Here is a 27,627-nt window from a genome sequence, read left to right as displayed (position 1 = left end):
GAGCAGAGGGATGGGCAACTTGGACACTGGCTACCCAGAACGTGTGTGTGTGTGTGTGTGTGTGTGTGTGTGTGTGTAGGGTTTGCATACGCAAGAAGTGATTGGCTGCTCTTCAGAAACTCTTTACAGGGTTGCGATGAGTAGGAACTGACGTGATAGCACATAAAAACACCACCACTGCTGTGGGCTTGAGTTACTTTTTCTTCTTTTCTACCCCTCGAGGTCCTAGATAGAGAATTCAGAAGGTTGAGCAGTCCAAGACACAGCCTAGGAGGGATTGTGGGGACCCTTGGCCTAACAGCTTTAGTGATCAGAGACAGTTGCTGGCAGGGCTAGTATCTGTGTTTGCAGACATGGTGCGCTGATGTTCTTAGCTTGTTCCCACTGAACAGATTTTTGGCCATGGTCTGTCTCCAATGTGCTGAGTTGAGCTCTTCCTCAGCCTACAATTTCACACTGCTTATATCAGATTGTTCCAAATAAATCATCACTATCAGGGAGAGGTGAATTCACAGGGCACTTTTCTAAAGAAGCGTTCCATTAGAAATTTCACCAAGTGCTGCCAATGTCATGTACAAGAAGGTTAATTGATTACCAAGAGACCCTCATTATTGTATTACATCTTATAATGTAATTCAGAGGAAGGGAATGTGGGGCGTCATCAGTGTGGTATATTAAAATCTGAAAATCACTCTGTAATCACTGCTCTCAATTTCTTCTTTGAGGTAGTACAGGTTTTTACACACATTATAAGATATAAGGTCAGGGATTTTCCTCTACAGTTCTCTGTAAATGCACTCGGAGGCTAATTGCTGATGTTGTTAGATACCTTCAAGTTGGTTCTGACTCATGAGGGCCCTATGTCAAAGAACATGAAACTTTGCCCAGTGTTGTGTCATCCTCATGTTTGTTGCTATGTTTTGAGCCCACTGTTGCAGCCACTGTGTCAATCCAAGTTATTGAGGGTCTTCCTCTTTCACTGACCCTCCACTTTACCAACACGATATCCTTCCCCAACTACACTGATCCCTCCTGATAACATGTCTAAAGCATGTGACATGAAGTCACCCTTGCTTCTAAGGAGAATTCTGGCTGTACTTCTTCCAAGACATATGTGTCTTTGGGCAGTCCAGGCATAACCATACTCTTGCCTAATTAACCCAAGGGAAATATACAAACAGTAATGCCCAGTGACCTTTGGAAAGTCATGAAGAATCTAATTCTTATAAACCTTGGAAGGCAGAAACTTTGTGTGACAAAAACTATCATCAGTGCCACTGAACCCATCCTGTCTGTCCCGTTTCCCTACTTGATTCTTTCTTTCCCTGTAAAATCACAAAATTCAATCCTAGTAACCTCCTCAGAGTATATAAATTAATGTTTTTTATTCCTCTGGGCCTAATATAATAAACCTAATATAATAAATATGCTTTAATATTATTAATCCCTTGTTCAAAGGTCTGCAGTAATGCCCAATACCCACAGAGTGAACTACCTCCCTAGGGAGGGGGGGCATTCAGGGCTCTCCATGACAACTCATGTCTGTCTCCCTTTCACGGCATCCTGGGTCCTAGTCAAACAACACTACTGGCTCCTTATAGCTAGCTCTTAGTTTTCTGCCTATGTGCCCTTTGCGCATGCTGTTCCCCCTGTCTGGAATGATTTCCTGGATACTGCCTCCCATTTTCCTTCTTTAAATGTGAAAATTCTACCCATCCTACCTCCTGACTAATCCAGCTGGACACTTTGATACTCTAGGGCTGACCTTTCCAGCTCTTTTCCTTGGACTAAAGAGGCACATCCTGGTGTGGCATTGTGTAGGATAAGCACTGGATGGCTAACAGACACTTCATGAAAACCCTATGCAGGGTTGCTGTGCATCAGAACCCATTCAATGGCACGTAACAACAATAATATAAATGTTGCACCTTCCTTAATATAAACTATGAACTATTTTTGACATAAACTACTCTATACCTTCTCTGCAATGTCGTCCCAGCTTGGGAAAGGACAGGGTGTAATTTGTTAGATAAAGAAGAGAAGGAAGGAAGGATCAATTCCTGCTCCTAGCTCTTCTACAGGTAGAGGTCTGCTTACAGATGCTGTCTGAGCATAAATGAAATGACAGGAAGACCAGGACATATTTCTCACAAAAAATTCTCAGTGTCAATGTTTACTAACAATTCTCATTTCCTTTCTCTAGGTTGATAGATCCCCTATTGGACACCTCTGTGACTTTCCAACTTGGCTCACACTGCCACAATGTCGGGTTGATCCGCCCTTGTATGTTTCAGCATCAATCAAAATGAAAAGGTAAGATTCTATCTGGAGATCCAAAACACTCCAATGCTGACTTGTCAGGTCTTAAGGCTGTATCCTGGTAGCACAGTGATTAAGTGCTCAGCTGCTGAGAGCTTGGCAGTTCAAATTCACCAAAGAAAAATGCTGCTGACTACTTCCGTAAAGATTTACAATCTTGCAAACCCTATAGGGTAGGTTCTTCTCTGCCCTATGGGGTGACTATATATTGGGATGGACTTAATGGCAGAAGGTGGGATTGTAAACAGTGCATACAGTTGTATTGCTACTTTTAAGTTTTATGTATGTAAGATTGTATTTATATTCTTTGGAATGACTCCTCAAGAAAACATCCTTGTTTGATATAAGATGTTGTTGTTGTTATGTGCCATGGAGTCAGTTCCGACTCATAGAGACCCTGTACAGGGTTTCTAAGGCTATAAATCTTTACGGGAGCAGAAAGCCTCATCTTTCTCCCATGGAACAGTTGGTAGTTTCGAACTGCTGACCTTGTGGTTCGCAGCCTGATTTGTAACCGCTACACTACCAGAGCTCCTTTGATTTAAGATGGTTACCTATAATTGGAGGCAAGTCACTGTCATGTGTGTTGGGGTGGAGGAACAGGGTATTAGATTCATATAATACAAATGGAAATACATATTTAGAAGTAACCATGGCAAACAGTGAGGCACTGGTTTAGTGGAAAGGGCATAAACTTTAGAGGTCATATTTCTAGCTGAGCTCTGTCTATTCTAATTGTGCGACCTTGGACAAGTTAATTAAACTCTTTGACCCTTGATTTCTTCAGGTTTAAAGTTGAGATCAAAATAGTTATTGTCCAAAGTTCTTGTAAAGGAACCCTGGTAGAGTAGAGGTCACCTATTGGGCCGTTAACCACAAGGTCAACATTTCACATCTACCAGCTGTTCTGCAGGAGAAAGATAAGGCTTTCTGCTCCTTTAAAGGTTACAGCTTCAAAAACCTACACAGGGTTGCTATGAGTCGGAACCAACTCAACGGCACACCACCTCTACCACCACCACCACCACCACCACCACCAAGGTTCTTGCAAGGATTAAACAAAATACATTTAAAAAAGTTATTATGGTTTCACAATACATAGCAGGTATTCTCTAAACATTTGCTGAATGAATAAATAAATGGAAAACAAAAGTCAGAGTAGTATCAAAAATGTGAATGTATTCCGAGGACGCAGCAGATTGTTCGGAGACTAAAGAGGTAACACTGGAGTCAAACTGATACAAATTCAAATCCTAGCTTTTCTCTTAACATTCCTGCAATTTCCTCATTCTCATGGAGGATTCTCTGGGCTAAGCGGTGGGCTGCTAATTCCAAGGTCCGCGGTTCAAATCCACCAGCTTCTCCACCAGAGAAAGAGAAGGCTGCTGGCTGTCTCTGTAAAGATTTAAGGTCTTGGACACCCTATATAGAGTTGCCATGATTTGGAACTGACTCAATGGCAGTGGGTTTGTTTTTTTCTTTTTCTTTCTTTCTTTCCTCTTTTGGTTTTGCCATAGGGGGAAAGGTTGTAATAAAAATAACAGTAGTCACTTCATGGAGTTACTGAAAATTACACTCATGGTATTAAAGTCAATTTTGACGGATATCAATCCTATACAGCATTTCCGAGACTGTAAATGTTTATAGGAGCAGATGGCAGAGAGGCTGGTTGTTTGAACTACTACTGACACTAATGTTAGCAACCCAACAGCTAACCCACAGTGCCACCAGGACTCCTCATGAAGTTGCTGTTAGATTCCACCCAGTAAGTTCTGACTCACAGGGACCCCATGGACAACAGAACAAAACACTGCCTGGTCCTGTGCAGTCTTTAAATTGTTAAGTTTGAGCCCACTGTTGCAGCCACTGTGTTAATGTGTCTTGTGAGGGTCTTTCTCTTTTTCACTGACGCACTACTTTACCAAGCATGACGTCCTTCTCAAGGGACGGATCCCTCCTGATAACATGTCCGAAGTGCATAAGACAAAGTCTCGTCATCCTTGCTCCTAAGGAATATTCTGTCTGTACTTCTTCCAAGACAGATGTGTTTGTTTATGGAGTTACTGTAGGCTTTAACAACATGCCAAAGCCTTTCGTAAATAGCAAAGTGTTAATTACATTTTAGCTATTAGTATATCTCTTCCTATTTCATTTCAACACCTGAAGTAAGTGATGATTCTAGGCACCACTACCATGCAAGAATCCAGGAATAAAAACACTATTATCTTCAAATTCTAGACCTCCACATGTCTTAAATAGCTTTCTTTCTGAAAAGTCATTCTGGAAATAGCTCCCATGTGTTATTTTAAATGTCCCTATTTTCAGTGGTATGTATGTATCAATACATTCAGTTCAGAGGGACTCTGTCAACAACAGGTTTCTATGCATGTATACATTTCTGCACAGTTTATAAAGTGCTTTAAAATTTTTTGCAAGGCAAAAGAACGTTATTTAATTTAAAATCATCAGCTGGATTGCATTAAATGGAGGGAAAAGCAAAAAGTACACAATATAACCATTTGCTAAATTAAACACAATTATTTCTCCTGTTTCTTAATTATAAACAGACGTAAATATCCTGAATCCTGACATCTCAGATCTGAATTTCAACATGTAACGAAGGGAGGGTCATATTGCAATTTGTGTGTTAAGCAAACCCGAGGGTTACAATTGTATATTGGGACCATAATTACTTCACTAAAACAAGACCTAAACTTTTAATTAACCTGCCAAGACAAATTACAACTCATAGCTCACAGGTAACAATCACAGACAGCTGAGACTCAATGCCAGGGGCTCATGGGGAGAAAGGGATTAATAGCAGCATCTGAATCGTTCTGTGTTTGCATTAAAGGGGAAAAAAGCTGTATTCATTAAAAAATCACTGTAGCTTGAAGAGAGACAGACAGGCAGGTCAGAGAGGTAGCAAGAAAAAACTGGGAGGAGGAGGATGGGAGAGAATATGAATAGCTTTTGCTTACGGAGCGCTTATGGTGTTCCATTAGTCTGTGCCACCCAGAAACCACTGCCACCTAGTGCATTCCAACTCCTAGTGATCCTAGGTAAAGTTTCTGAGACTATAAATCTTTGTTGTTGTTGTTGTTGTTGTTAAGTGCCGTAGAGTCGATTCCAACCCATAGCGACCCTGTATAGTGTTTCTAGGAATAGCTGGTAAGCTTGAACCGCTGACTTTGCAGTTCAAATGACTTTGCAGTCTGACGCATGTAAGGTATTTACTTCCAGTGCTTAGTGGACACACCACCAGAATCAACATCACCTGGCTCCATCTCAGGTCTACTGAATCCGAATTTCTGAGGAAAAGGCCTGGAATCTGAATTTTTATCTGGTTTCTCAGATGTTATCATACCCAATGAGGTACGAATTTGAAGCCATGCTACTCAAAATGTGGGCCGCAGACTAGACATATTGGTATCACCGGGAACTGGTTACAAATGCAGAATCCTGGGCCCACCCAGACCTAATGAATCAGAACCTACAGGTCAACAAGGTCTGCACAGGTGATGCTTGTTGTTGTTGTTGTTGTTAAGTGCCATCGAGTCAGTTACGACCCATAGCGACCCTCTATAGGGCTTCAACTGCCAACCTTGCTGTTCAAATGACTTTGCAGTCGAGTGCATTAACCCAAAGCACCACACCAGGACTAGGGCATTGAAGTCAGAGAGACACTGTCTGTTCTGTTTGCTCTAAAAGACATTACAGAGTTAAGGGGAGGCAAGACAGGTTTCATCATTTAGGTGAGAATGGAAGAGCCAGAGGGAAAAGCAAGACTGGTTTCTTAATTATGACAAAACAGGTTAGCAAGCTCTGACAAGCCAAGAGCTGGCAAAGTTTCCTAACTGTACCTACATTTTATTTCTCTAAGATTCACTTCCTAATTAAAAGTAGCTTTCTTTGGGGGTGGGGGCGATGGTTGTACAAATATCCTTTCATAATTATGCTCAGTTATTAAAAATGAGAATTCTGATTTTTCAAGTCTTAGTAAAGTGAAGCATGACACTTTATACTCCTTTGAGAACCGTGCCTGGGAGAAATTGGACCATGAGACCATGAAGCCGTAACTCAGGCACCATTAATGGTAATCATGTCTCTAAATTGAAGCCATCATGTCCAGAAAAAGACAAGAAACAGGGTCTGGAGCCTGCCAAACCCCACAGAATGCCAGCCTGCTTGATGGGGAGGAGCAGAGCCGGGTTCCCCAAGGCCCTGCTGGCCTCCGTGTCACCAGTAACCACGGAGCTGCAGTTCCTATCACAGAATCTTGAGAAACCAAGCGCTGGAAAAATGGAAGGATTTATTTAAGATCCCAACACAAGTGGCAGAGATTCAGAACAGCATACTTTCCACTACACCTACAAAGACAGCCTTCAGAGTGGAAACCAGGAGCATGGTATTGCCAAGACCGTGGCTGCTGAGGCCTGTTCTCTTACTAACTGGGTCAGTGCTGTGTACCAGGTCCTGGGCTAGTACAGGAGAGAAAGGCAGATGTCCCCAGGTCCCTGCCATCTAGGCACTCAAAGCTCTGCAGTCAGGACAGACAATTCCAAACAAGGAAAGCACAAAGTCGTACTGTCTGTGTTACAGCTAGTTGTCTAATTGCCTGAACATCTGTCACTTTATGATCAAGGTACAATATTGCATCCGAAGCCTATCTCATGGCCTGGTGTAGCGCTGTGGGCTAATGCGTCAGACTGCAAAGTCGTTTGAACTGCAACGCCAGTGGTTCAAGCTCACCAGCTGCTCCTTGGAAACCCTATAGAGGGTCGCTATGGGTCGGAATCGATTAGACTGCACTTAACAACAACAACAACAGTTAGTCTGCCTAGACACTAAGAGCAAAATTGCAAGTCTGAGGAAAGAAGACAGCCTGACATTGAGCACGGACGGCAGTAAGAAGGGGAAGAATAGCAAATCACATCAAACCAGATGGAGAGATTTTCATTGAGATTTCCATGTTAGAAAGACTCATAGTCAAGAAATCAGACCCAAAGTTATCAGGTGAACTGTAATAACTTTTCAGTATCAGAAACCCAATCACTAGCGTTCTGGTGAATGGAGTTTTGTTTTTCCATTAGTTTTATTTTCCTGTAGGAAATTAAATGATGTGGATTTCAAAAGCTTAGTGTCAGATGGGGAACTCAGATGATACTGTGTCAGGTTTTTGTTGTTAAGTACCATCAAGTCAGTTTCAACTCATAATGACCTTATGTAGGATTTCTGAGGAGTGGCTGGTGACCTTGAACCGGCAATGATGAGGTTCTAACTGACCTTGCAGTCCAGGGCAACGCCACAGCAGGACTCCCACTATATACTAAGAGAAAATGTTTTTCTGACACAAGCACTAAGGCCACACTGTAGTGATACAAGGAGAAGACGGTAATTGTGTTGGTAAAGGAGGGAAATTCTTTCAAACAGGATGTCATGCTACCCAGAGACTCACAGACACTACCTGAACTACTAACAAGGCTCTCTTCCACTAAGTAGGGATGCTAAGGGGTGTCCAGTTCAGCTCAGTGTAGTCATGGCTGATGAAGCTATACTGTAACAGACCCAAATTTTTAAAATGTGGATGAACCAAAATGCTTAGCAGAATGAGAAAGATGACAAGTCAAAGTCCTGTCAGAAATGTAATCTCCCTCTTAGAAAACAAGGGCAGGGCACATTCTGGATGGCAACCAAATCTTTTGATGGGTTGAGCTGAAAACAGCAGCTCAAAGGTGGTGGCCGACCACACAACACTTATGCGCATCACTCTTCTAGTAATAACCCAATGCCATGCATCAGGCTCCTGACAGGGCTCACTTTGACTCTTCGAAGTCTGCCACTCCACGGCTTCAATCCAAAAAACTTCCCATCCCAGCTAGCATACTAGATCACCCAAATTTTAGAAAGTCAGTTTTGAAATTTGGGTCTATTCCCCTTTCACTTGGCTGTCCATGACTGAACGGGCTTGAGCTGTTTTGAAGGCCTGGTTAAGCACTCATTTAAAACACCAGGGCTTACTCTGTGTCTGAGATGAAACCATCAGTTGCCATCCAGTCAAATCGAATTTCTAGCAATCTCCTATGTGAAAGAGTAGAACTGTTCTCTACAGGGTTTTAGTGACTGAATTTTCATAAGTAGATCACCAAATCTTGCTTCCCAGGTGCCTCTGGGTGGAATTCAACCTTCTGGTTGGCAGCTGAGCACACTCATCATTTATACAAGTCAGGGACACCTGTCAGAGATTGCTGTTGTCACACTGATTCTGACTCACGGTGACCCCCACTAAGCTCATAGTGTTTTCAAGGTTGTAACTTTTTAGAAGTACCTGTGGATGAGTTCAAATCACCAACCTTTTGGCCAGCAATCCAGTGCTTAACGGTATATACCAGCCAGGGACCCATCAGGCAGTTCTCTTATCAGCAAAACTCTAATCTGACCCATTATATTGTCCATTTGGTCCTTCACACTGCTATTCTCACTATTATCTATCTCTCCAAGTCTTTATCTTCTTTATTCATCTGCCAGGAGCTACTGGCTCCCAAAGCAAAAATAAATATATAAATAAATAACAACCAATCAGTGAGTTGAACCAATTGACACTTGGAGAGACAAACAGGTCTTGGAATGAAGTGTCAGAATGAGAACTACCACAATGAGTTGATCATCCAGGATTCCTGTCTTCTGTTATCTGTTCCAACCCTTGTTCTTTAAAGGTCCACACATTTTACTACAGAGAAAGGCAGTGAACAAGGGCCCTAGGCTCAGCTAACAGCCCAGAACAGTCTTCCAGGCCCTCCCTCCTACCAGTCTTTATCTTCATTTTCTTACATCTCCCAGCAATCACTTGTCCCGTTAAGCCAAGCTAGGCTGCCCTCATGACAGGAGCATCCACAGCTCTGGGCAAGAAACATCCCAGAATCTCCAAGCATCCTCCCATCCAAAGAGATTCTATCCCACAGACTTCAGAGGGGCGGAGCCTCCTTACCAATGGCAGTGGTGAGAAAAGAAACCACTTCAGATTCCTTCCCATCATTGTAAAAAGCCAGATGCCAGATTCCTGAATCCAAATACTGGATGAAGCCGGTCTCATGGCTAGATGGGGGGACGACACCCCGAGACTGCCGTGGGGGTCCCTCGAGGCTCCGTGCTTCCTGGGTCAGAAGCCTCCTTCCATCCAGCAGCTCCACAAAGTCAAACTGCAGGACAAAGAGAACAAAGTTAGCAATGGACTGGATTCATCATAAATCCAGGTTCTTTCTTCAGGCTTCTCATGGAAAGAATACAACTGACATGGCAAAGAAGCTAAAACCATATGGAGAATTATCACCCAACTCAACACCCTCCCAGATCCAATTTGGTCTCTGGTGATCTTTTCCTGATTCTCATTAATGGGTACTTTTTTAGTCTCATTCTGTTTTAATGTTGTTGTGTGTGTGGTAAGTCTTTACCAACTGAACTTGTACCAGGACAACCATGCTTGTTTAATGATGGTCACAGGATTATAACCTAGCCACTTAGCGATTGTTTGAATTCTATGTAACTCAGGATGGGAACACTGAGGGTCTAGCACTAGACCCGCTTTAAACATCAGTCATGTGCACATGAAAATCTGACTAATACTTTCCTTTTGTCAATGAGGCTTTCCAAATGCTTTCGTTTTAGAGAACACTTTTAGGGGCACTACACTGACTTCCTGGTATGGTGCTGTGTGTTAATATGCTGGGCTGCAAGGTCTGTTTGAACCACACAAACTCACCAGCTGCTCCTTGGAAACCCCATACAGGGTTGCTGTGAGTTGGAACCAACTCGATGGCACTTAACAACAACAACAACAACAACAAACTGGATTAGTTAAAAAATCTACCAATGAGTACATGCTGTGTCAAATACAAATGCCGATGGATCTGAGACTTGCTTATGGGAGACTCAAGAAAAGTCAGTCACTCAGTGTTACACAGTTAGCAGGTATGTCTTGCTGGTCTAGTAGCAAGTCAAATGAGTAAATGTCTTCCTTTCTTTCTTCAGAAATAAATTATTTATTCACTCGTATATAAAAATAATCTAAACATAAAAAGTTCAGGACCACCATGGTACCTCTGCAAAGTCATCAAGTGTCTCAGGCTCCATTTTTCTACAACTCACCCTGAACAAGTACACCTATCTAGCTTTTTACTAAAAATCTTTAATAGTTGCTGGCTTAGGAGGACTGCATTTGGACCTGGGACTGCCTCATGCCTGCATCTCCAGAGCATAGAGGAATTTGCACACATCTCTGCTCTTCACTGCGGCGAAGCCAATAATCCGGGACAAGTTTTAATGTGTTTCTGCTATGCATGCATGTGTGTGTGTTTGTGTCTGAGTAAATGTGTAACCCTGAAAGAGAAGGAACTCAAAAGACTAGGGGATGACATTTATTAGGGACTGACTAGTCTGAGTCAGGTCTTGCCTTGACTGTTTAGCAAATGTAATTCTTTATTTTTCACAACAGTTCTGCAAACTGAGTATTGTTGTCATCATTTCCTAGACTATGAAATACACTCTGAGAGAATTCGCCAGTCAAAGTTATATGTCTGAGAACAACAAAATTCAAATTCAAGTCTGATTCCAAAATGCTTGCTTTTGCTTTTTGTTAATTTCTACCCTCCTGTAAAGGAGCTCTGGTAGCATAGCAGTTATGAATCGGGCTGCTAACCTCAAGGTCGGCAGTTCGAAGCTACCAGCTGTTCTGCGGGAGAAAGATGAGGCTTTCTGCTCCCGGAATGATTTACAGCCTCGGAAACCCTGTACAGGGTTGCTATGAGTCGGAACTGATTCCACGGCACATAATAACACCAACAACTCCTCTGTAGATCACATCTTGTGGATGAATAATTTAACTTAGGAGACTGGGTGAGAGTGGAAAGGCTATTAGAGGATTCCTAGATTTCCCTCCTCTTAATCCCCCACTCCCCAGGGATGCAATCCTAATCATACATAAATTAGGAAGGAATAAGGGATGGATGGGCTATAAAATAAGTGAATTTCTCTTCAGGCTCAAAGGTCCAGGTTTAAGCACGGCTAAGACCTGAGGTAGGAGTCCCCTGGCGATAAGCAGGGAATGTGGAGTTCTGGTTACCTGTGTGTGTGAAGGAGGAAGACCTTTTCTGCCGTAAATGCCAACCAGGGCTGCCTTTCCCAGAGACACATTGAATTTCAGATGTACAGGATGATCTATGAACACCTGAGATCTCCAGAAAGTGCCAGGAGGAATCTTCTGGGAAGTTCGTCTCCCCACATCGATTTCTCCAGAGTCTATAAAACTGTCCTCTGGGAAGAAACTACTGGACTTTCCTACCAAGACACAGGGAAGGGAAGACAAGAACATCACAGTTAGTCACTGATGAAGCAAGGAATTAGGGCATTTGAACAACCAGGACTCTCGTCAGTCAACTTTGCACCCCTATCTACAACATTCTGCTGCCAGCTTCCTCTCCCCATTTGAGTAGTAAGATGTCCAAACATTCTACCCCCTGTGAAGCTCAAGTTGTTCTGCTAAAAATATGCATTCTTCCAAAGCAGTATGGGTCCTCCCCAAGGGCCATCTGTTTACCGCATAACTCCACAGCTTGTTAAGATATATTTTGATCCTAAAAATAATCATTTGTGGTCACATGAGAATAACTGTGATTGTGCATGTGTGCAAAGGAATGCATGCTAAAGTAGAAAAGACAGAGAGAATGAGGAGCGGTTATTAAATTTTGCAACTTGATTGTCTGCTCCAATAGTGGGAAGTGTGACTTGAATGAAGGAAGGCCGTTAAAAAGTTCATTAACTGTATGTATAAATTCGAGGCTAAATTTATACATACAGTTAATGAACTTTTTAATGGCTGGGATATACAGATGGGAGGTTTTTGTTGGGGTCAGGTAGAGAGATTGAAGGGAGAAAGAAGAGGTTATTTCTGAAGGGAGAAAATATTTTTGAAAACAAAAAAAAAAGCTTCTTGTCTTTGGATAAGAAGTCAATAGTATTTTTTGTGCTAAGATGGGGAAACTTGGGAGAATTTCTCAAGTTGAGGCAAAACATCCATGACACATGTGGAAATTCAACCCAGACTCTCAACCTTGTGCCCAGAATCCATGAGGGAGGTCAAGAGTAAGTTTTCCCCCCTTATTTCTGTCAGTAATGAGGAGCCTGACAGCTTTTGGGGTACATTGCCAGTACCAGGAAGGAAGGTTGCTTATCAAGCTTCCTCTGTTTTGTAATTAAATACATTCACATATGAAAAATATAAACCCTAACTTCCTGCCAGACATGAGCCTTCTGAGGAATTGGGAGCAGAGGGAGGCAGGAGGCTATAGGAAAGACCACCCTGAGGACACTGAGAAACCAAAATCATGTCAACACACTACAACGAACAACTTAGAAGCCACTGGGAAGTCATCCTCCCCCCCCCCCCCCCCCCCCCGCCGGGTATCCTGATTCCAAGGTTTTCTGTGTTGTTTAAGATGTTTGAAGAGACACTTTAGAGAACAAGAATTCATTTGTAAAGAAAACACGTTTGTAGGAACATTTTAATAAAAAGCATTTGGGGACTAAGAAATTAAAATGTCTTTTTCCTAGCTTTGTAAGACTCCTTACAAAGCACATTTGATGCTGAAATCGAGATTGGCAGGGCATTATTGTAGTCATAAAATATTTTACTGTTTTAAATAATAAAATTCAATTTAAATGCTAAACTTCTCCATATGTTATCATTCTCCTATAAACTTCCAGGCAGAAACATCAGGTTTTTAGCTTCAAACCATTAAATGTTATTTTAATTAAAAATATGCCAACAACAAAAAAAGTTAAAATGCATGCTAACAATAAAAGTACCACTAGTATTCTATCATTAGCATGGGAAAGACTTTGCATTTAATTCCTTTTTGGAAGGAATGTGTCCTCAAACTTTTACCTTAAAAATGAACACACACACACCTTTACACTGTGATTCAGAAACTTCAAAGATAAAAGACATAGCACAAAGTGTTCTTATGAAAAAGAATTACTTTCATAATCTTTCTTATTTGATTTTTAGGTTTCCAATACCATAACCTCGTTAGTATACTAGTGGTATCCCCGCCTGTCACACGGTAGACTGGGGTTCGATTCCCCGACGGGGAGGCCTGTGGCATTTTGTAGGAGCTCTGGTAGCATAGTGGCTACGAATCGGACTGCGAACTTTAAGGTCAGCAGTTCAAAATTACCAGCTGTTCCGAGATGAGGCTTTCTGCTCCCGTAAAGATTTACAGCCTCGGAAACCCTGTACAGGGTCGGAATATGAGTCAGAACCGACTCCACGGCACATAACAACCACCACAAATACCATAACACTTTTATATTCTTAGGTGGGAAAAAAAAAACAAAAACCATCAGCTTTTAATTCAGTTAAGGGGATAGAACTATGAAGGAGTACAAAACAAAGGCAAATGAGCGCTGAGCATTTTACTCCTGGAAATTACATTAAAAGAAGGTCGAGATTGGTAATTCCAAGGATTCATTTCCTTTGTGAGAGGGTGGGGATCAGAGCTGATGGGATTTCAGGATTGTATGCATTTCAAATAACTCCTATGTCTGAGTAAAAATAATAGAAATTTACCGCACTTTTCAACCTGCTGCTAGAGAGTCCTCACAGTTCATTCCTCCCTCCAGTGTTCACAGTTTTAAAGCACCCTGGTGGCTCTTTAGCAGTGGACTGCTAACCACAAAGTTGGCAGTTCAAAGCCACCAGGTGCTCTGTGGGAGAAAAATGATGGTTTCTGCTCCCATAAATTTTTATAGCCTCAGAAACCCTGAACAGGGTCACTTTGAGTCAGAATTGAATAGAGGGCAGTGGGTGGGTAGTGAGCATATTTTTAGGAGACAGCTGTTATTGTATCAGGGAGCCCTAGTAGCTTAATGGATTATGAGCTGGGCTGCAAACATCAAGGTCAGCAGCTCGAAGCCACCAGTGCTCCATGGAAGAAAGACGAAGCTTTCTGCATTCAAAAAGATTTAAAGCATCAGAAACCCTATACAGGGTCACTATGAGTTGGAAGGACTTGGTGGAACACAGCCACCACCACCACCACCACCACTAATACTGTATCAGTCATATCTACAACCTATTGACTCACCCAGAGCCCTGTAAGCCCCAGGGGCATAGATAAATTGGTTCTTTCCCCAGAAGGATCAGCAAAGGAGGGATTTTCTTTTTCAGTACTGGTGTTTTTTTTTTCAGTACTTTTTCATTTCCTGGTGATGAGGTAGGTCAAGTGTTGGGTTGCTAACTGCAAGGTCAATGGTTCAAACCCTCAAGCTGCTCTGAGGGAGCAATAAGAGGTTGTTTGCTCCTGTAAAGATTTAGTTTGAGAACTCTACAGAGCACTTCTACCCTGCCCCACAGGGTCACCTTGAGTAAAAAAAATGACCTGATGGCAGTGGCTTCATCATATCACCTAGACAGACAAAAATTGAAGGAAAAAATGTCATTGGTGTATATACAACAATGAAATAAAAAATAAATAAATTGACCTGGGGCAAAATTTGACTAGGACCTTGCCTTTCTACAGCCATGTCTGTGAGGGTCACTTTGGAATTCTGGTTCAAAAATGACCTTTGTACTAGAAGTGGTCCTGTCTGGGTCCTTAGGGAGTAGGCCAAGGCCCAGTCTAAAGGTAATGTCTAAGATCCTGATATGGAGATTTAACCTTTTACTATTCCTTTTCTACATCCTGAATGGTTGACAGTTTGAACCTACTCTAGCAGTTCTTAAGGAGAAAGACCTGGCTGAAAATGATCTGCTTCCAACACGATTACAGCTAAGGAAACACTACTTTGCCACATGGGATCACCATGAGTCAAAATCAACTCAGCGGCACCTAACAACAACATCCCTCCCACAATGGACCACCCTAGGAATCGAATGGAAGTTGTTGAGAAGAAAGAGTCTATAGCCTGCTGACCACTTGACCTGACAGAAGGAAGCATGAGATTGGCCAGACTGAAGATCTGGTCAGAGTAAACCTCTCTACTCCTTTTCTACCTCTAAAAAATTCTGAGTAATTAGATCTTTCTAGCTCCTATAACCTAAGAGTCTTTGTCGTGGCAGGCTGTGAGAGATAGGACATAAAGTATCTTAAACCTAAACCGGTATGGTGTTGTAGAATAAGCACAGGACTATAACCACAAGATAGGCAGCTCAAACCCACCAGTCACTCCTCAGAAACCCTGCACAGGGACGCTACGAGTGGGAATCAACTCGATGGCACTTAACAACAACAACAAACCCGAACCAAAACCCACTGCTACCGATTTGCTTCCAACTCATAGTAACCCTATATAAAATATTCTATAACCTAATAAAACCCACCAATGGTAGAGTTATGGGGAAGAGTAGGGTAGAGACAGTTGGAAAAGAAAAGTCCTGTGCATAAAGTTCTAATTCCTATCAAATCTGGCAAATAATAATGATATTACTTTAAAACATTAAATAATAATAATATTTGTGGTGCTGTAGAATAAGCACTGGACCAAAAGGTCAGTTTGAACCACTAGGGCAACAGTTCAAAACCTTGGAAACCCCATACAGTGTCGCTATGAGTCGGAATCGACTTGACAGCACTTCAACAACAACATAGTATTATTATTATTTGGAAGGAAGATGAGGTTTCTGCTCTAGTAAATATTTATAACCTTAGAAACCCTACATAGGGTCTCTATGAATGGAAACTGACTTGATGGCATACGATCACCACCTGTTAATATTATTGTAATTATAATAAAGGTAGAGGCAGTAGAATGAACCACAGTAGTAGTACTAACTGTCATTTATCAGACACTTGCATATGTATCAGTTTATTAAATTTTCACAAAATTAAAAAATATATTTTGAGATTTAGAATGTGTAAGAAACCATTTAGAAACTTGGCCATTTAGAGTCACTATTTGTTAGAATATGTTTTTTCATTAAGGATAAAATTGATGAATAATTAATTTAAATTCTATAAAGACATTCCTGATGGTGGCAGGGTGCACTGACCCTCTTAAAGAGCAAGAGAGTTCATTTAATTCACAGCCCCAGTAGGCTGAATATCAAGGCTAGATCAAGTAGATCCAAGACCCATTTAAGAACTTCCTAGTATCCTTAGGATACAAGAAATTGACAAGTTTTTTTTAAAAAAAGGAACCCACATACAGGCTCCAAAGTAAAAGGGCAGCAGTCAGGGTCTTGAGACATTTATAAGAAGGAGAAATAATCACCAAGTGCCCCACTGATTTAACTCTTAACAAAGAGCTGAACACAGGATTAGGATTCTCACTGGGCAGATTCTGCGGCAACAATCCTTTTATTGGTGAAGATATACAGATTCATGCCCCCTGAGACAATACTGTGTACATATGCATTCAGGTCCAGAAAAGAAGTTTCTTAATGAATTGCTGAGATGATTTGCTCTGTCAAATAAGGGAGATTTGGAAGAGTGATATTCCATGCCCTTCCCAATCAGTCTCCACTTTCCTGAACTATGACCTATCTATATCAAATCCAAATTCCTAATCAACTAACATTCTTCCTTCCCTCCCCACCTTTCTGTTTGTTTGTTTTTTCTCTCCCAATGCAAAACTATGCACAAAGAACCCCTTAGTTTCCTTAGCAACTGTTGAAATTTATTTGATTATCAAAATAAACTGTTCCATTTTGGGGAGCCCAGCGGAGCCTGTATGCAATAATTTGCATGGTTCAAACTGACGGGCAATTTTGATTTCACTGCAGAGAGAAGAAAATGCTATCCCTAGCCCACCAATTCAACCATCAGAAATGCTTGTTTATTCAATGCTTTTGCCCCCTTCCATTAATGCATAACACAAGTTCTTGTGGCTTTCCTCTGAAAAGCTGCTGTATTTGGTTTCTATCCCATGACAATGTCAAGATGGTTACAGCCACTTTGAAAATACAGTACGAATAGCACTTTTACGTTATTCTCAAAGACATAATGTATGTTTAAAATACTGGATTTATCACGTATTTCATTTGTACAATTTAGTGGTTACGAATCAGGCTGCAAACCTCAAGATCATCAGTTCGAAACTACTAGATGTTCCATGGGAGAAAGATGAGGCTTTCTGCTCCCGTAAAGATTTACAGCCTCAGAAACCCTGTGCAGGGTTCACTATGAGTTGGAACTGACTCCACGGTACTTAACAACAACAACAACATATGTATGTATGTATGTATATATATATATATATACACACACACACATACACACACACGCGCGCACACACACACACACACACACACACACACACACACACACACATATATATCCTTTAACAATATTCAAACATACCCCAAATCTTTGCAGGAGATATTGGCATAAAAGGTTAATTAGTAAGGATTTCTGGGATTTTAATAACAGAAATAAAGATTTGAATAGACAACAACAAGAGAACTTGTGTTGAGTGCCTCCTCCTCATCAGTCTTTAAGATGATGCACGTTCTCATCCTTGTTCTATAGAGTAGAAAACTAAAGCCAAAGAAGACAGAATTAGTGGCATGAGTTAACACAGCCAATAAAGGGTAAGGCCAGGATTTGAACCGTGGACTACCACACTCCAGGCCCGTTTATTGATTCTCTTCCCATAATACCACACTGCTTCCTCCATTATTGTGGCAAGAAGCTTACTCCTAATTTTGGAATCAGCTCTCCTCTGATACCCTCAGAAGAGATGGGAAATACGTTTTTATATGAGGGTTCAAGACTTTCCCCTTTGAGATGGGTCTAAGGAACAAGATTTTTAACATCACAATTAAAAACATAAACTCAGTAGACATTGGTCTGACCAGCATAAAAGAAATTAAGAACCATGTGGTCTCATGTAAACTGTAGGAAGCTTTGTTCTCTGGTTTTCCAGACTGATTTATTTTTCAGACTGATATAATTGTTTTTGATGCTGACCACTTTCCAGCATTGTACTGCATTTAAGGGGTTCCTAAACAGGATTTCCATTTGCATTAGTAATGACAGCTAATCCCTCTAGGCAAAAATACTCCAATTAAAGTAAAGCAATAACCTGGTACAATTTTATTTTGCCTCTTATCTGCACCTCCTGCTCTCTAGGAAAGAAAAACAAAACCTAAACAACCCACAAACTCTAATTTCATTAGAGCGAGAGATTTCTCATAGATGCAACTTCTGCTTAAAGAATGTTTGATAGAGATCATGGAAGGAAGAAAATACGTTTTGCTAAATAAGACTTTTTACCAATTCCTTAAGGGTTCAATAAATCTGATGTCTGCTTTTGTGCATGCTAGAGACAGTCTTTAACATTATGCCATTTACCAACAGTATCTGAAACAATAAAGTGACATGGGTATCCACAACCAACCACAACGAAGGCAGGGCCATGGACAGGGCCAACAAGAAAAAAATTTGAAGACCCATCTAATTAGTCATATGATGATAGTATTACTAATCACATATGCAGAATTTGTTAATTAGAATGGGTCTTAGCTCAATAACTCCCTTTGTATAAAAAGAAGAAAATAAAACCAGAAGATCTGTTCAAAGGATTTGCTTAAGGTCATACCATGGATCAGTGGCAGCAGTTAAGACTTGAACTTGGGCTCCCTGCCTCCTATATTCCATAGCTCTCTCTACAGCCCCATTCTTTATATATCACTCCATATTCTATTAATAACCAAAAAGTATAAATTATTCACTATTTTAGGTCCTTAAGTAAAAAGGACTGTTTATTCATCAAAACGGAAGGCAAGAATTCTGATCTGGCTTTGTGAAAATGCCCCAAGTCCTCATTCCTTTACAGATGAGCATAGGTCTAGCTGACTTTGGCCTTGAGGATCATCATTTCAGAAGTCACGAATGCATATTCTAACCAAACACATGCCAACCCTGTTAACCAATACAACATTTGGAAAGCAAATCCTTGACAGGATTGACCCCAGAGTTAATTGGGATAAGAGGAAAAAGAAGATGTAAGCAGTGACGACCGGAGGCTGCTATAGTCACACTGCTGACAGAGGTAACATCAGAGGATAAAGTAAGTCACAACAATACATAGGAGAAGAGAGGACCACATTGATGACACACAAAGAAGACTAGACTGCTCTGTTAGCTCAGACATTTCCCCTGGTACCCACTTTTGTGAGTTTTTGCAATTCATGGCTGACAGTGAAAGAGTTTGTGTCCATAGCATGTTGAAAAGACTCCTAAGAAACTAAGGACATGGGTGTATGGATGTCCCACTTAAGAATGACAAAGTCCAAATGTTACCACCATCATCGATAGAGAAATAAATATCCCTGCCTCATTGTACAATGAATTGCCACATCCATATCTCTTTCAGTGTCTTCTACCCATGGAGTGAGGCAGATAGGGTGGCTTTATGGAGAAAGCAAGAGTTCCTGGGGTAATAGAGACCTGTGCTTTGATTTCAAGTCTACCATTTGTTGATTGTGTGACTATGGCCATGTCACTTAATAAATGGAATCCTTAGTTTTTGTATCTAAAGTAGGGTAGGAAAACTATACTTATCTCACAGGATCTCTGTGAGGATTAAATCTGAAATGCTCTTGACAAAAAGGTTTGAAAGAAATACACTGTAAAATACTAAAAACTATTGCTATTTTTACAGATGAGGAAAGTAAGGCTCAGGGAAATTAAGTGATCTACTAGAGGTTGCAAGGTTGGTAAATTTCAGAACAGTTGAAATGGTGTTTCCATTAAATCATAAAGATCCAAGGATCTTTAAATGATAACAAACCATCTACCCACCTCACCACACTCCACTCCCATAGATGCACATTTGTCCCATGAGGTTTCCCCAACAGGGCTTGCCTGTTCTCTCAAAACCAAAGATGGCCACCCCAGCAGTGTGCAAGGCATGAGATGGGAGGTTGAGCACCATGAGCCCGTGTAAGCTGCTCTATGAGCTCACAGTGACAAGGAATTGCGATGGAGACACAGGTGGACTGGCAGCCGGCATGGAGTGCAGAGGAATGGAGGAAGTGCCAGAGTGTGAAGCTGTGAGTCGGGCACATGAGGCACATAATGGAGGTCTCCTTGGTTCAAAGGCAGACACAGAGGACTCACAACACGGACAAGACAGCAACCCTACCTTCTGTGGCTCCTTTGCCTTTCCTGTCAGGGATCTCTAACCCAGTGCCCCCTGAGGGATACAGGGAGACGTCCGTCGGCACAGGCCAACTGCTGGCTGTGTCCTCCGTGATCTCATACATCTGCCCCTCCATCGGCTGCAGGTGCCAGTTTAGGCCAAACAGGTGCATGGCTGTGGTGAGCAATGAGAAAAGTCATCTTTTTCTGCTGGAGGCGTAAATGGAACTCCCAAGCCATAAGGGGAGGGGAACACAAGAATTCAATTCAATGCAGTTCAGTTCAACCACTACCCACTTGGGGCCCAGAGAGACAGAGGCATGGGCCCTGCCCTGGAGGGGCTCACAGTCTGTTGGAGCTGGCAGGGAGTGGGGGTTGGGGAACTTCTGGAGGTCTTGGCCCTTTATTTCAAAAGGTAAATAACAATCTTAGAAAAAAATGTAATTTCTATCACAAACCATTCATTTCCTTGATATAAAAATAGCTCCTACAAATAATAAGCAAAGTCTAACAACCCAGTAGGATACTGGGCATAGGATATGAACAGTTTACAGAACAAGAAATACAAATGGCTATTAATCATATGAGAAGACCCTTGACAGCATTCACAGTAAGAGACATAAAAGTTAAAATTCTGAAATGCCATTTTTCACATCTAATTTAACAAAGATTAAAAAGGCTGAAACGTCTATATTGCAAGATACGGAAAACAAGAACTCTCACACATTGCTGATGATGGCACAAACTAGTATAAGCCTCGTGGAAGGCAACTTGATAAAAGCTATGCAATTTTAAATGCTTATACCATTTACCATGGAACTTAGAGATTCTACTTCTAGAAATTTCTTATCCAGATATACTCACACTTATATTGAACAAGTTACATACAATGTAACTCACTGCAGCATTGCTTTTAACAGGAAAATACTAGCAACTAGTCCATATATAAGGAGCTAAATAAGTTACATCAACACAATAAAAGACTATGTACAACCATAAAAGTAGTGAGGACATTCTTGATGTACTTTTCTGGAAGAAAATGATAAAGTGTAGAACGGTGTATTTTATATAAAACTTTTGGGTTTAAAATAAAATCTTTATATGTATACACTATTTCTGGAAGGACAGGAAAGACACTGGTAAAAGTATGTGTAGGCTATGAAGGGAAGATATGCTAAGTATCAGAGGTAGTAGGGAGACATAATATTCTATTTTGTACCATATGCATATATTTTTATTTTGGAGATTTTTTTTTTTTTCAACGTAGCAATTGCAAAATAGTCTCATACTGCAATCAAGAAGATACCATTAGATACCAAACAATGGACTTTTTCTCTTGAAATACACAAGGCTTGAGAAGGCTAGGCAGCCTATAGGCATAAAAGTTTCAAGTGTCAGGTCTTGTCAATTTCAATGGTCTAGACTCCCCTCTTCTCAGATGCCTACCCAGAGTTAAGCTCTCAAGTCTTTTGAATTTCTACAATATCTTCTATGTAGCATTCACTCTTTTGCTCAGTTGATAAACATTTTCTGAAAGCTCACTATCCATCAGGACTTATGGCAGACTCTGGAGAGCCGAATGGAATCAGACCGTGCTAGTTGTGATAAGCATATTGTAGGCAGGTAGGTAAGGCAGACGAGTAATAAAGTCTATTTCGAAGGACTAGAAGGGCCAGAGGGTGACTGACCAACTACAAGAACCAGAGGAACACAGCATCCATAGAAAACTGAAGGTCCATAGTTATTACATTTACTGAGGGCACACTATGTGCCAGGCAGTGAGATGGATAATTTATATAAATATGTCTAATGATTATGGCAACCCTGCCAGGCCCAATTTACAGATATACACATTAAGACTCCAAAGGTTAATTAAAATTATAAAACTATCAAGTACAGAGTGCTTACCATGTGTCAGACATTGTGCTAAGAGCATTAAACACATTATTTCATTCACGTCTCATAGCAATCCTAAAAGGTAGATATTAATTTTATTGATGAAGAAATGGAGGCACAATGAGACCCATTAACTTGTGCAATGCTAAACAGCTAATAAGTAGCAGTGTCTGGACTAGAACCCAAGACTGTCCAAGTTGTGAAATAACATAGCATTCGTCTTTCTGGTTTCAAGGCCCAGGTTCCATCCCTTCTACCATGTTGCCTCTCACTAACTTTGTCTAGCAAGCTGGGCGTAAAAATACACCCCCTTTTGCACATCAAACAGCCTCCAAGGCTTTTAAATCTCTTTTTAGGCAACAAGAAATGATCCCGTGAGGCAGACAGGAAGTCATGTTAACTGGCCCCAGTCTACAGAATGGGACACAGAAGGTGGCTTCTGCAGGCCTTTCAAGACACAAAAATCTGACTAAAGGAACCTGAAGCAGAATACACCTTTCTGACTTCCAGCTCCAACACTATTCACCCAGGGAAATAAACAAATCTGATTTAACCAAGAGGGCAAATCCTGGTTAACAGGAACGAAATCTGACTCTTTGCTTCCTCTTTGGTTTCTGTTCTACAGGGGGAAGGGAAGTATGCTGGATCAAAGATAAGAAAAGAGGTTTGAAATTCTAACAGCCACTTAGTAGGTGGGAATCCATGGGCAAGTTAGAGAATGTTCTGAACTGCAAGACTCTTCTCATCTGAGAAATGGGGATAGAAATATTTCAAAGGTCTATAGTCTTCAGTATGGACTGCACTTCAATGTAAAGAAAACAAAAATCCTCACAACTGTACTAATAAATCACATCATGATAAACAAAGAAAAGACTGAAGTAGTCAAAGACGTCATTTTGCTTGGATCAACAATTGACACTCATGGAAGCAGTAGTCAAGAAATTAAATGCCGTATTGCATTAAGCAAATAAGCTGCACAAGACCTCTTTAAAGTATTTAAGAACAAATATGTCACTTTGAGGACGAAGGTGCACCTGGCCAAAGCCACGGTATTTTCAAGAGCCTCATATGCAAGTGGAGTCCTGGTGTGGTGCTGTGGGCTAATGTATCAGACTGCAAAGTCGTTTGAACCACAAGGTTGGTGGCTCAACCTCACCAGCTGCTCCTTGGAAACCCTATACAGGGTTACTACGGGTCAGAATCGATTTGACTGACGGCACTTAACAACAACAACAACAACAACATATGCATGTAAAAGTTGGACAGTAGAAGAATTGATGCATTTGTATTATGGTGCTGGCAAAGAAGACTGAAAATACCATGGACTGCCACAAGAACTAACAAATCTGTCTTGGGAGAATACAGCTAGAATGCTCCTTAGAAATGAGAATTGGAAGACTTTGTTTCTTATTCTTTGGACATATTGTCAGGAGGGATCAGTCCCAAGAAAAGGACATCATGCTTGGCAACATGAAGGGTCAATGAAAAAGAAGACCCTCAATGAGATGAAGTAACACAGCGGCAGCAAAGTGGGCTCAAACATAACAACTGTGAAGAAGACACCAGACTTGGCCATATTTCATTCTGTTGTCCACAAGGTCGCTATGATTTGGAAGCAACTAGATGGCACCTAACACCAACAACAAAGCATTTTGCAAGTTTTACATAAGTGATTACCACCATTTGGTAACCAGTATTTCTGCACCATTGCTCACAAAGATAATGGACTGTTGTCTTCCAGACAGCTCCCCTCTTGTGGTGACTTCCTGCACAGTGGGATGAAGTGCTGGGTGGTCCTGTATTATCACAGCTAATCATTAGCTGTGAATGGGGCCTTTGTGATCCAGAGGCTTTCCCCTGGCAAATTTTCAGAAGTCCACCCACAGCCCTTTCTGTGGAGTCCATCTTAGTCTGGAAGCTGCCTGCATATTAAGTGTGCTGGTGGGGAACTGAACTCAAGTTCTCCTTGTGGAAGGCAGGGATTCTATCACTGAACCACCAATCACAATGACTGGCTAAGATTTACTTAGCACCTTTTTAGGTACTGGGCACTGCACCAGTGGTTTTACACTGTTCTTGGCTGTCTCTGTGTAGTTGAAAACAATGAAAAAACACAAAGAAAAAGAAAAAGTAGGTAACTTGCTTGGAAGGAGTGAATACTCTGTTATTTTCATAGCTGAATTAGCTCACATTTCTGCTTACCTTCTTACTGTTTTAATCTATATATTGGCAACTCCAAAGGTAATGAAGAAATTGCTTGAACTATGGACAACTCCGATACATGCAGCTAAATGAGCAGCGTTTCTTTCCCCATTAGAATCAATTATCTCATCTAAGTGCGCAAAAGTGCTGTCTTGTTAAAAGGTCATGAGAATTAACTAATCGCTGAATGAATAGAACTCTCACAGCTTCATGAAGAGAAACATATTTATTGTCAAAGCTTTCTCTTATTTTTAACAAGATGGAAAAACAAAAGGCAAGGAAAAGAAGTGTTACAAAATGTAAATTACTAGATCTGGTATCCCTAAACCAAAATGTAACCCACTGCCATAGAGTCTATTCAGATTAATAAAGACCCTACAGGACTGGTATGGTGCCGTAGGGTAAGCATAAACCTAGCAGCCACTCCTTGAAAATCCTATATGGGTTCACTCTGAGTTGGAACCGACTCAGCGGCACTTAACAACAACTACTACAGGTCAGAGCTGTTGTTGTTGCTAAGGCCTGCCCAACAGGGTTTCAGGGACCTGAAATCTTATAGAAGCGGATCGACACATCTTTCCCTCATGGAGAGGCTGGTGAGTTTAAATCAATGACCATTTAACAGCCGAGCACTTTAACCACTGTGACTTCTGGTATCCCAGTGGAAGCTAATTAGAGAGGATAGTCTTGGTAGGGAGACAGTGTTGCTGACCAAAAGCTTAGAGGTTAACTTCCTACTCTGTCCTCCCACCCCAACTCCAAGCCAACCAGAGATCCACACCTGTAAAGCTGGCCAGTCATCTATGATGGTCAACTCCAGCAAACTAACTCAGAAAGTAAGGCCTCCTATCCAACTCAGACTTTGACTCTCTCAGGAGACTCATTTATCCAGAGGTAATTTTGGAGGTGGGTGAGTAGGAAGTAAACATAGTGTCACCAAGACTGGACTAAGCAAAAAAATAAAGACTGGACTAAGCAATGGTTACCTAGAAGGTAAAATTTAAGAGATAGGGTTGAGGACATTGTAGAGGTTCAGAGATAAGAAGTTCAACCAGTATTGTCATCTTTGTTGTTGTTGTTAAGTGCCATCAAGTCGGTTCTGACCCATCACGACCCTGCATAGGGTTTCGAGGAATGGCTGGTGAATTTGGTTCAAACCGACTTTGTAGCCCAGCACATTAACCCACAGCCACACCAGGGCTTCACTGTCATCTTTAAGTTCAAATAAAAGGCATTTTCAGTCTGTGATCCAGGCTCTTAAGTGTAAGCCAAGTCTCAGACTGTATTGTTTAGCTGATGGTTAATTTTACAGTTTCAAGGTAGGGGAACGACAACAGAGAAGAAGGAAAAGGGACACAATGTTTGCTCTGCCAGACACTGTCCATGGACCAAGGAAATCCAAGCAACTAATCTTCCTTCCCTTTCATAATTAAGAAAACAGAAACACAACACAAAAGTTGGTATCATCTGAATGACTTCTGCAGGCCAAATATTTTATATAGCTTATTCAATTCTCACAAAAAGGTTAGAAAACACTCTTGGAGAATATACATAATGGGACAGGAATACAAATTGAGCGATAGTGATAGTGCTCTAACTGGAAATGTTTTACAGGTGAAGAATCTGAAACGCAGAGAGGTAAATAACCCAAAACTTCAGAGCTAGCACTATAAGTCTGAGACAAGTTTCAAACACCAGAGCTTGTGGCCAAGCTTCTTCTTTTACATATTGACTTCCAATAAAAAATAAAATATGAGGACTCTTCAAAACTTCTTGGAAAAATGGAATTAAAAGATGGAATTTTTCCACAAGCTTTTTGAAGGCCTCTCATACAAGTAACATAAATTTACCAGCAAAAAAAAAAAAGACTAAAATAAATGTTTGCATGGTCTGAAGGTGGTGTGGTGCTGTGGGTTAATGTGCCAGACTGCAAAGCAGTTTGAACTGCAAGGTTGGCAGTTCAAACTCATCAGCTGCTCCTCGGAAACCCTATACAGGGTCGCTATGGGTTGGAACCGACTCGATGGCACTTCACAATGACAACAACAACAAGTTTTTAAACACACTCCTGGTGTGGCACTGCAGGATAAGCACTGGATTGCTGAGCACAAGGTCAGTGGTTCAAACCCACCAGCTGCTCCTTGGAAACCCTATACAGGGTCGCTATGAGTGGGAACTGACTTAACAAGAAGAAGTTTATAAAACATGTTATCCAAATAGAAGCATCAGACACTTTTAAAGGGGAAACGTACATGGTCCATTCCAGTCTGCACTAAAGATGGACTAGACCCCCGAAATAACATGTATTATAACCATTATATTCCCCATTTCCTGAGGAATTAATAGTGAGGTTGGCCCAGGATCGGCCAGTGTTTCATTCTGCTGTGCATAACATCGCTATGAGTCGGTACTGACTTGACGGCACCTAACAACCACAACAAGAAGTCCTGGTGTGGTGCTGTAGGATAAGCGCTGGACCGCTGACAATAAGGTCAGTGGTTCAAACCACCAGCTGCTCCTTGGAAACCCTGCACAGGGTCACTATGAGTCAGAATCGACTGAATGGCATTTAACAATAATAACAACCCACCACTAAGGTATGTATCACAAGATTATCTAAAGTACATCCTGCAGTGGGTGTATATTTTTAACTATGTGTAAAACTCTCCTCAAATATACTGACAGTGTCCTAGATAAAAAAAACTTCATAGTGGTTTTCCCCTTACACTACTTTGTAATGCGAGGTAAAGGTGAAAAGATGCTAAAGAGTTCAGAAAAAGGCTGTGGAAAGGTAGAAGGTTCACAGGATCACTCACACTGAAATGTTAATGATTTCTAAAAGCCAACAGTGAAGGTAGGGGGAGTTCGGATTCCCTGGGCTCTGGTCAATCAGATCCCAGGCTGACATTTTCCTGTCCCCTTTTCCTGCCCAGCAAGACATGAGAGATGGCTCCGAAAGTGCAAGCTCTATCTTGACATTTTTAAGAGAAATGCTCAATAGATGTTCAGGCATTGAAAGGCTCCCCCCAGCACCCAGCCAGCAGGAGGTAATTAGCAAAGTCATTATGCAGCA

General features: G+C 41.3%; 1 protein-coding gene across 1 annotated transcript in view; it reads right to left on the bottom strand.

Annotated features, from left to right (window-relative positions):
* The window catches only part of TENM4 (teneurin transmembrane protein 4), a 543,700-nt gene that overhangs the window by 256,826 nt on the left and 259,247 nt on the right, over positions 1 to 27,627 (bottom strand). The window contains exons 6-8 of the mRNA XM_006864983.1: positions 20,461 to 20,631; positions 11,438 to 11,652; positions 9,308 to 9,518 (exon numbers count right to left, since the gene is read on the bottom strand). Of these exons, the coding sequence (XP_006865045.1) occupies positions 9,308 to 9,518; positions 11,438 to 11,652; positions 20,461 to 20,631 (597 nt within the window). The remainder of the gene's footprint in view (positions 1 to 9,307; positions 9,519 to 11,437; positions 11,653 to 20,460; positions 20,632 to 27,627) is intronic.

Source organism: Chrysochloris asiatica, unplaced genomic scaffold (genome assembly GCF_000296735.1).
Source record: "Chrysochloris asiatica unplaced genomic scaffold, ChrAsi1.0 scaffold00074, whole genome shotgun sequence".
Classification (NCBI taxonomy): domain Eukaryota; kingdom Metazoa; phylum Chordata; class Mammalia; order Afrosoricida; family Chrysochloridae; genus Chrysochloris; species Chrysochloris asiatica.
Note: the sequence above shows the minus strand (reverse complement) of the source record. Positions and strands in the feature narration are given on the sequence as shown.